The sequence below is a fragment of the Diadema setosum genome, chromosome 7 (assembly GCF_964275005.1).
Source record: "Diadema setosum chromosome 7, eeDiaSeto1, whole genome shotgun sequence".
NCBI lineage: Eukaryota > Metazoa > Echinodermata > Echinoidea > Diadematoida > Diadematidae > Diadema > Diadema setosum.
Window position 1 is genome coordinate 5,843,444 of NC_092691.1, and position 10,700 is coordinate 5,854,143.

At 36.3% G+C, this 10,700-nt stretch overlaps 1 protein-coding gene across 1 annotated transcript; it reads right to left on the reverse strand.

The window, feature by feature from the left end:
- Positions 1–313: 313 nt before the first annotated feature.
- LOC140230321 (2-Hydroxyacid oxidase 1-like) lies at positions 314–9,213 on the reverse strand. The gene is made up of 8 exons (XM_072310475.1): positions 9,071–9,213; positions 6,661–6,812; positions 5,341–5,599; positions 3,981–4,153; positions 3,352–3,443; positions 2,413–2,574; positions 1,975–2,044; positions 314–396 (listed from the first exon to the last, which is right to left on the reverse strand). Exons 1-8 carry the CDS (start codon positions 9,211–9,213, stop codon positions 314–316), a joined length of 1,134 nt encoding a protein of 377 aa, XP_072166576.1.
- Between the last annotated feature and the right edge of the window lie 1,487 nt (positions 9,214–10,700).

Consider the following 10,700-nt stretch of genomic DNA (forward strand, 5'->3'; position numbering starts at 1 on the left):
ACCAGCCTACTCAATTAGGACCAATTATAGCACAGCTTTTGATTTGAACACGGAACAATAGCGGGTGATAACTGCATCCGCACAATTATATTTTTTTTTCATATATTATCAGAACGTACAGTACCTTGAATGACAATGCATTTTGATGTGGACTAATCTTTTCACAATGAAATATTGTCATGACTCAATCTTGTGATTAAGGAGGAAGGTATAATGTTCCTGCAGTGTGACCAGATTCAACAACGACCATTGCTAAATACTAATTCATCGTCAGTGGTTGTTATACTTAAAGTTTCTTGTAATACAATTCTGTTCACAGTTTGTGTTTAGGGTTATAGTGATAGAAGGTCTCGTGCACGACCACGTCAGGAGGTACAGTATTGACGTCCTGGCAACCTGTATTCGATAAAAAGGAAAAAAAAAACATGATACAGCTTTTGAATATCGGAACAACACAAACTATTACAATGTACTAATTTTTAAAAGCTTACACCAACATGTGCGCAATTTTAATCCAGTGATTTAGAGAAGCGACGATTTAAGGAGAAGTTCAGACGATTTTCATGATTTCACATCATACAGTACATAAAAAATAGATAGCTCCATGTTAAGATTTGTAGAATTTGGTCCCTAAGCAGAGATAACAAAACGCAAAAAAAAAATACACTGAACAAGGATGATGATTACAGAGGCTCACATATTTCAGAAATGTAGCCATAAAATTTCATTACAATACCACTTGCTTACACGTGTTCACCTATGTAGAATGTATTCACCTATGTAGAATGTATGAACACATTCTTTCTTCTTTTATTCTGCTTCCTTGTGCCCCTTGTGATGTGTTATATATTTTGAAAACAATCTTATTCTTCACCTGAATCACGATAATACTGAACTCTGTGCCCAGTACACTGTATAACCAATCTATGGTGTTCAAAATATTTTAATACAACGTAGTTTGAAAACATCCGGAGGTCTCCTTCAAAGGGAACATTGACAAAGATGTAAAACAATACGAGGGGTTTTCAAGGATGTAATTATTTTCTGTTGCCCGCTGATATACTTTCAAATCGAAAGAGAGAGAGAGAGAGAGGGGGGGGAGGGAGGGGTGGGGGAAGGAGGGAGAGGCTTGTAAGTGAGATACGTCCACGATTGCTCTTCTTTTCGCACTGAATATAAATAATGAAGGAACTACACTGGTACTGTAAATGGTCGAGACCCCTTCTCGCAGTCTGTGTGTGTGTGTGGGGGGGGGGGGGGTCTGTGTCTATGTGTTTGAATACGTGTAGGCCTTTCTGTTCTTGTGTCTGCGATTACAGTACAACAGCTTCAGTTTGTTGTGAAAATCTTCGGTTGTGCTCACGATCATAGTAATGACGTAATCAATGTTACCGTTTTATAAAGTTAACAAAAAAGAATAAAATAATATTACAGGCTTATCTATTTTCGGTAGGTATATATCAATAGCAATATTCTTCTTTTCAGAGACCCCTTTACTGTATTTCCTTTCACATTCTCTAAGCGACTTCTTTTTCAAAAGTTACAAGAAGAGAGACATCGCGGGAAATTAAAAACACCACCAAACAAACAAACCTGTTTTATAGTAGGGCCTACACACAGTCTAGGAAATGAATTCGGAGCTAGCTATTGTAAGAGTTAGAAAGTCCTCTCCATCCTGACTGTTTGTGTTTTTTTGTTTTTTTTTTTCAAATCAAAGTAATGACATGTTGGATACCTCCAAATCGACATACTTACAAGATGTGATAGGATGTAACAAGTTTACGCACCCTATTGCACAAAATAGCTTACATCCAGTCATGACTATTCAAAATGAAGGTATGGAAATGTGTTTTTAAAATAGAGTACTATTATATGGTATGCACCAAAGACAAATTGTGTAGGCTACCTGGGAATGACTTTTCGTTACAAACTTGCAAATGAAAGAAGCAAACAGTTTGACTAGCAGTACATTACCACATAGCGCCATAGCATACTCCAGTTCTGTCCGTAGAATTTCTAAGACGTGCTGCACTCCAGCATGGCCCTACAAGAAAATAATAATGATAGAATCGGGGTAAAGTACGACCTTTTATCTTTTATTTTTGGCAGTATTGTAATAGTTTTCGATGTGTTTGTACTTTCAGTGATTTCTTCATATCATGTAAGATGTACAAATGAAAGATGATTGTGGATGTGACATTAACACGTAACAAGAATAAAATCATGCGGTGACTTCATTTGATCATGGGCTGTTTTTCTCAAAATCCGATTTAATGTCTTAATTTTCTTTGCTCTCAGGATGTCGGTGAGCCGTAAATGACGATGTTTGTACGTAACGTTACATGTATGTATAATATACATAATTATATACATATTGTTTCGCAACATAACAGCAAACCCGGCATTTCTTACTTTGCAGGCTAGTCCCCAAAGTATAGGTCTGCCAACAAACACGGCCTTGGCTCCTCTAGCTAAAGCCTTTAGTACGTCAGCTCCCGTCCTCACTCCACCATCCATGTAGACCTCCACGTTGCGACCACGGACAGCCTCCACCACCTCGGCCAGAGCGTCGATCTGGACGAACGTCATTACAATAACATTTCACATTATGATAGCTTGTTGTAATTGCTCATCCTCCCCCATGCAAAACTTACTGAAAGATGACGATTTAGCATATTACACGAAAACTAGAAGCAATTGCCCTTTCCTCTCTCACTATGCAAATCAGAGCATAGAGTTTATAAAAAGGATGAACCTTACGAGATCGACCCCCACAAGTAATACAGCCCACGAGTAATAAAACCCATGAGCTCGACAGAAGGCAAATAAGGCTCATGAGTCCGACACTATAAGCTAACAAAAGCCACGAATCGACACTAGACATAAGAGGCACACCAGACCGACACAGTAAGCCCCGTGCAGTGATGTCCGTCTTTTGGGACTTCTTTTTCTCGTGTCGGACTCATGGACCTTTGTTTTCCTATTGTCAAGCTCATGGACCTTGACTCGCGGGCTGTATGACTGGGCCTTATGACTCTTGGGTGTCGTGGGTTGACCACATAAAAAGAGGGAATAGCTTCGAGAAAGAGACAAACTTGTTCAATTTTCAATTTTAACTCTCAATTTCAATATATTCAAAACAAAACATAATATATCAAGATCAAATAAATCACTGATACAAAAATTTACATGAATCAAAAATGAATAGTTTGAGGGATCCTTAAGAAGCAAGATTTGAGAGTGGAGCCTTTTTACAAGTAAGTACAAGTAAGTCGGTACTCATTGGGCAACACCCAATGATGTCAAGTGACAAAAAAGGAAAATATTGTACGGTGCAAAAGGGTGACATACCGGAGCAGGAACACCGTCGAGTTGCCTGCCACCGTGAGCGGACACCAAAATACCCTTAACTCCAGCATCAGCCGCCTGTCTAGCTGCCTCGGCTATTTGGATTGGAACAAGAAACCAGTTTTTCAGTTTTTCTTTCCAGCGAGCCCTGTTGTCTAGCACACAGTTTAAGAATTTGGTTCAGTGTAGGTAATGATTCATAATTACAGGTCATCTTTTTTGATTTGTCATTTGCATAATTACATGCAGTAGTTTCTTTCATGACTTTGACAGATATTCTTAGAAAGGAAAAAAATGATTGGAGTTAATTTACTTTTCACTTTGAAATCTGAAATTGACTTTGACTGTAACTGAGGAACCAAATGACTACGGAATGACGGTTTTGTTATGCCGCCTGTTTAGTCACCATTTGCATAATTCGGTACTGCTTTACTGATAAATGTTATTGTATTTGAAAAGTGTAATAGGAAATACCATGCAATACCCTGTGCATGTGAAGTATTATCGAGAGCGCTATTTTAAAGGTTACATATCGATAGACGTTTCTTTGGCATAGCTCCCAATCCAAAAAAAAAAAAAAAAAAGAAAGAAAAAAAAAAGAATGAAGGCAGAGGACGAGAAGTGTTTCCTACCTGTCAAAATACCTTTACATACAATGGGAAGTGATGATATACTGCGAATCCAGCCAATATCTTCCCACGTTAGGCTGTCGTCATACTGCCCAAGGTTGTACTTCACTATTCCAGGTATACCAGCTTTTTTAGCTGCCTGCATCTCCGGTTGTCCGATGTCCATATGTGGGTATCTGTTTGCACAGACGAATTAAAAAAAAAAAGAAGAAAAAATACTACAAAAGCTGCCTGAGATCGAAGAGCAACAAGCAACTCATTACCATCCATGTTATGTATAATGCATTATTAGGTTCCTTGACCATCAGAACATTCCCATAATACCGCTTGGAATCACTTTCATATCTTTGCTAGTTTGATATAGACGTATTCACAAAATCTACATTTAGATAACCTGCGTTTTTCTTCTGATTCGAGCTATTTTATATGATTATCAAAGATACAATGAGCAGGTCAGTTCCACACATATTGTGATTTCCACCCTGTTTAACGGTCCTGCCTTCTCATTATCTTCATCATTAGATTTCTTGATGAATAACACATACCAATAATAATCACAATGGTGTATACGAAGGAGTAATGGCAATTTTGAGTAATCTGGCTATTCATTGTGAAGTTATTTACATGTACACATATATCACGCCAAAAAGCCCTATTTTCCTGAGATAAATAATAATTTTACAAATCTAGGAAGGAAAAAATCCTGGATCCGAAAGATGATCCGGATCGCTACCAAAATTCAAACATCTGTTTCTTCTGTTATTTTCAACTTCCGATAATATTCTACAACATCCAAACAGTAATTTCTGATTTAACCTCTTTTCTCTTCCATGTTTTATTTTCCACAGTTATACTCGTACGCATGAAAAGTAGAAGTTTGATAAGTGATCGCATCGAAATAATGGTAAGATATTTTCCTAACGCTTTTAAGTTAATCAGTTAACTTTTCTTATAATACAGTAAAGAAATTACCATTCTTCACAGTAAAAAACACTAATTTAAGTTTGATTCTTGTAACCCTTCCAACCAACCTCTTGTAAATGTTAAATGTTTATATGACTCAGAATAATGGATTTACAAGTTCAATATTTTAAGCTGAATAATAAAGGTAAATCGAACATTGTTAGTGTTTTACAATTTAAAAAAGGTTTATAGGGACTTACAACATATACAAAATATGAGAGTTGTCATTTTTTAGAATGCACTACATTTTATCTTCATTTTGTTAGATTGCGAAGACCCCAAACTGCATCACACAGCAGAGATAAACATCTTTGCATTTAGTAGATACTCGTCAACCTGCATCCTTTATGTTTTCTCAGCGTGAGTAAGGTGAAACATTTACTGGGACAAAGTTCTGTACCTGTTCATTTCTTCAGAAAGGCGAGCAAAGTCTCTGGATATCTCGCTGTCGAGGCCAGGTACAGGTGAATCAATGATAACAACAATAGCCTTATATCCAGCCGCTTCAGCCTCTCTCACCAAGTGTTCGGTGATGCGGCGATCCCTGAAGATGTAGGCCTGCATCCAGCGGAGTCCACCCGGAGAACTGGCGGTCACGTCCTTTATGCGCTTGTAGGAGAATGTGCTTTGAATCATTACCGCGCCTGCAGCTGCTGCTCCTATGAATACATCAGGTAAATTGATTTCTGGTAAATATTCAAGCTTAAATTTGGTTTACATACTAACGACAAATATGATGGATACCCACGACATAAAACAGCAAATGAGTTGATATTACAAAAGGATGTTGTTGTTGTTGTTGTTGTTGTTGTTGTTGTTGTTGTTGTTGTTGTTGTTGTTGTTGTTGTTGTTCTCATTGACAAGTCAAGAACATTAATGCGGAATTTGTATACAGTAGTTTTGATTATCTTCCCAACACGATGAAATACAAAGTTTATCATATAATCATTCTTTGCATAAGCTTCGTTATGCATAATGGTATTTTCGTTTTCGCAAGGAAGGGCTGACATTTTAAAAAGCATTTTAAACATTTGTATAATCATGTCCGCCCATCAACAGTAATGCGAAATGCCAATTACAGTGGCTGAAAGGATCATGCAGGCATGAATCAGTGTTGCACCAACAAAAAAAAAATGATAATGATAAGAAAATCCATCTTTTCCATCCTTCGTTTCGATGGACAAAAATAGTAATTCAAAGATAAGCCGTAGCCGTACAATGCCATAAGTGCAAATTTAAGCGAAGACTCAACGACGACCATACTTCTTTTTGTTGTTGTTCTTGTTGTTGTTGTTTTTTTCCACTCTTGAGTGAGTGAAGTGAAAACATAAAGACTGGGTTCATTCACGACTAATGTTTGTCATTTTAATTTTCTTTCACCATATCTGTAGTTAGTTGTGAGATTCGAATTGCATGGAGAAGCACTGTTTTTTTTTCTTTGTTTCTTTGTTTGATTCTTTTTTGTTTTTGTTTTCTTTTTGGTTTAGAAAATATTGACCAAAACAGATTAAGATGGGTCAAGGAGTCGGACCTTGTCAAACCTTGTCGATTTGGAATCTTGCTCATCAAATTAATATCCGTCGAGATTAAAGTTTAAATTCCTTTTTTTCAAATTAAAGAGATAAGCTCATCATGATTGCGTCATTCAAAGAGACTCTTACCCTTGTTCCTCTTTCTTTCATTGCCTTTAAACCGTGCTATTTTCTACAGATTTTCTCACCTTTAGCTGTCGCTATCTCTGCATCTTGAGAGGCGAACACGTGATTTGCGGTGGGGGAAATCCCAATGGGTATGCTAACTGGTTGACCGAGAACAGTCGTTGCCAGACGACGTCTAGATACGTTTGTCAAGACCCGCGGTCGAAATCGGTACCTGATTAAGTTTTATGCATGAACCCATGAAAATAATGACAGCAATCGTAATGACGATGATATGATAATATTAATAATAATAATAATAATAATAATAATAATAATAATAATAATAATAATAATAATAATAATAATAATGACAATAAAACAATGATAATATTGATGATAATGATGATAATAATAAATATCATCACTATATAACAATGTGATTACATTATAGTGATCACAAGTGGAAGCCTAAAAGCATACGTCTAGCTGTATTTCTTCTTTTTTTACGAGTTGGATCCTCCCAGCTGTACTCCATCCAGCGAACATAATAATTTTTTAGTATGAAAATGAATTCATCTAAAAGTACAGGTGAGTCGATCATCGCAGATGGCTGAAGATGAGAATATATTCTCTTTGCTGCTAGATACAATTGCTTCCACATCCAAAAACTCTGCCACTTATTATAATGCTTAATAGTAATAATAATTAAATGTCTTACCGACTGCTCCGAAATAATCTTCGAATAATTCAATTTCAACTTAAAGTTCAAAATTACAATAAAGAAAAAACCGAAAATGTAATAATGACATAGATATTTGGTAAGATTTGATTATATAAGACTCAAGTTTACAAACAAATTCAGTTTTGTTTTATTTTGTTTTGTCTTGTTTTCTTAAACTCTAAATACATAAGTAATTCTGTTCAAAAATGCAATCAGACACGAAGGCTACGTTCATTATCAGATACATTCTTATTCCAAACACCCAGAGTAAAACATGGGTGTGGTGATCGTGCTTTTTCCGTTATGGGACCAAAATTGTGGAATCAGTTACCTCTTCAGTTAAGGGAACTGTTATCTACAGAGTCATTCAAATCCACTATCTGTTCCTTTTCATACTGAGGACTGTAATTGCTGTATGTCATTAATATTGGATCAATATTGTATTTTTAATTGGTATATGTTGTATTCTTTATTTGGTATATATTTGTTTTTGTTTACCATTTTCTTCTTTGTTGAAATGTTTGAATAATACATAATATAATGATATCTTTTCATTTTTGAAGCGCCATGAGCACTGAAAAGTGGACCTGTGCGCTATACAAGTAGCCACTATTATTATACAGGTAAATAGTGCGTCTCCGATGGCATGTTCTATGGTTGCAGGGGACGTCACAATAAACATAATTACGTAGTGAAGCTTGATGAACGGAAGGCCCTTACTTTCCTCATGGCAAAGTAATTAAACACATGTTCTCTAGGAATTACACACAAGAAAAGGGACATTGGAAGGAGTTTTAATTCTAAATAAATAGGAAAAATATTGATAATGATGGCTATACTTAAATTTACTTCTCATGAGATAACACAAATAGGTGTTTCTGGTTGTGTTTTTTTTTTTCTGTTTGCAATACATGTACTGTAGGCCTATTAGAAATAATCTTTTAGTGAGCTCGGTTTTTCATGTAAGAAACAATACTTACCTATCATTATTTCGTTAGATACCATAATATCTTTTCTTCCTTTTCTTTCTTTTTTATTTTTGCTAGGAGATTTCCCCATGTTTTCTCTTTCACAATTATGTCGTTATTTCTGCATGTTTGTGGTTTTCTTGACTTGCCACTCCATTATCCCAGAGGGATGATACTCATCTTGCGAGACAGCCGTTGCGGCTCAAAAGACTGTCACATCAAAATCATCATACTGCCACCTGTCGGCGAGGATCATACAGAAATATGCGATTCATGGTTGGCGAAATGCCTTCTTAAGCCTTGACGGGACCGAAATGAAACCTAAAAGGGAGTATTTTTCCTAATAGAGACAAGAAATGAATTGATGGAATGGATCATCACTTATGCTCTTCAGGCGGATTAAAACCACGCAGCAAGATTTTCAACTGCAATTTCGTAACAGTTTGGTAGGTCTATTTATTCGCGTAACCTCCCCCTTTAAAAGAGGGTTGTTCTTCGAAACACTTTTCTTCCGAACGTTATCTCGATGTTATTACTATCATCGAAGACAAGGTGTTGCTAAGATGTAGCTTTTAAAAATGTGCATATCCATTAATAGGTCTTTTGTGTGGAACCATGAGCACGCTACGTCATGATTGTAAAAGGACCAAATCGATATAATTCAAAATGATTCCATGAAAAAGAAACGCACGGTTACCGTATTTATAATGTCTTACAGATTTCTTACATGGAGAATCTAAAAGGGTAAAAACAGAGATAACTACCAAAAGGTCGGAAGACATTGAAAGAACGAAAGCATACCGTTTAAATGCATATATGCTATCACTTGCAGTCTGCCTGTTGGGTCCAGGATAGTCATAGATGTTCCAACATGGCTCTGGTAGTATTTTCTTCGCCATCTTGCGGTAATCCTCCACGCTACGCATCTTATGTGCGTCTTCCATTATTACGCAGCAAGTCTGAGTATTGAACGCATGAACTATACTGCCCTCGAAAAGGAGAGTTGACGGCTGTGGACTACGAAGTTATCACTCATCATTAAATACAATCATAAAGAAGGTAAACAAAAAGATACACTATGAAATCATTCAAATCACAATGATATTTACAAACATGTCATTGCTCCTTAATATCATTTCATTGTTCCATGCATTTGTTCATTCATATAGACACGAAAGCTGGACAAAGAAGGAAAAGTCTGAAAAGGGAAACATTCATCACGTTAAAACGTAACTGATGTGAGAAAATAAGAAACATTGAAATCACAATCCGGTATGATGAGAAGGAAAAATTATATGTTGTTGTACGAATCATTTTGCTGTATTGAGCCAGTATGAGCTGATGATTACAAACTTGTATGTGTTTTTTTTTTTCCTCTTTTTTAATGACTAAGAATGGTATCAGAGGGAACATTCGATGTTCCAAAAATGTCTTTCATGAGATGCGTTCTGAGGATTTTACATAAATTAAGATAATAGCCATCACTTGTTGTGTGTCGTAAACTTGGAATGACAACACACTACTAGAATCTCCCAGTGTCGACTTAGCCTTAGGGAACCAAATAAATTGACTGAGTGAAAGAATCAATACTTACTCATCTGTGAAAATTTGAGGAAACACGACAATCGCTTCAAAAGTAACAATTTTTTAAAGTTTCGGTGCCGTTATCGCTGGATAAGGAGACAACTTCACTTCGTGACGTGATTATGGACAACAATATAAAGAAAATTTGACATATTTTCACTTTGCTGGCATTATGACAGAGCACTAGACTTTTTTTCAGAGAGCAGGAGGAATGATATCAACGTATGTCAGTAATAAAAATAATGATGAAATGTAAACTTATCCAGCAATGACTCAATATTAGGCACTGGTTGACTGAAACTTCATAAACTGACTTCTTAAACCTCAAATTTATGAATCGATTGTCCGATTGCCCTCAAACTTTCACTTATGTGTTCTGCTAATATTGTTGCTTTCACTCAATCCACATTTATATTTTTGCTGTGGGCTGTGTATTCCGTGACAATCAAGCTAAATCGAGAGCACTATTCTATCCATTGTCAAACCATCGTCCACTGACATTGACTGAACCTATATTACTTCCTCTGGTCACCTCAAACAGAGCGGCAAACTTTCCGGTGTATTGTAAATGGTCGTGACCCGTCCAAAGAAGCACAGTTGTATAAAATGGAAAAGCCAGACGAGGTGCAATTACTGCATGACAATCTGACATCGTTTCAGGCTGGAATTTAGGCCGAAAAAAGAATATGTCTCATTACATATAACAAGGATTGATATTCAAAAGACAGATTAATGTATATCAAAAAAAAAGAGAATGAAAATAACTTCTGCAGACATTTAGATTAGAGATATATTGTTCATATGGAACCTGTACTGAAGATGGGTTTTATGATTGATTGATCTGGGC

Coding starts and splice junctions, on each gene's coding strand:
- LOC140230321 (XM_072310475.1), bottom strand. CDS start 9,213: ATGGAAGACGCACATAAGATGCGTAGCGTGGAGGATTACCGCAAGATG. Junction 5,600..6,660: donor AGAGATAGCGACAGCTAAAG/GTGAGAAAATCT, acceptor ATGTATTCATAG/GAGCAGCAGCTGCAGGCGCG. Junction 2,045..2,412: donor TTTGGGGACTAGCCTGCAAA/GTAAGAAATGCC, acceptor ATTTTCTTGTAG/GGCCATGCTGGAGTGCAGCA.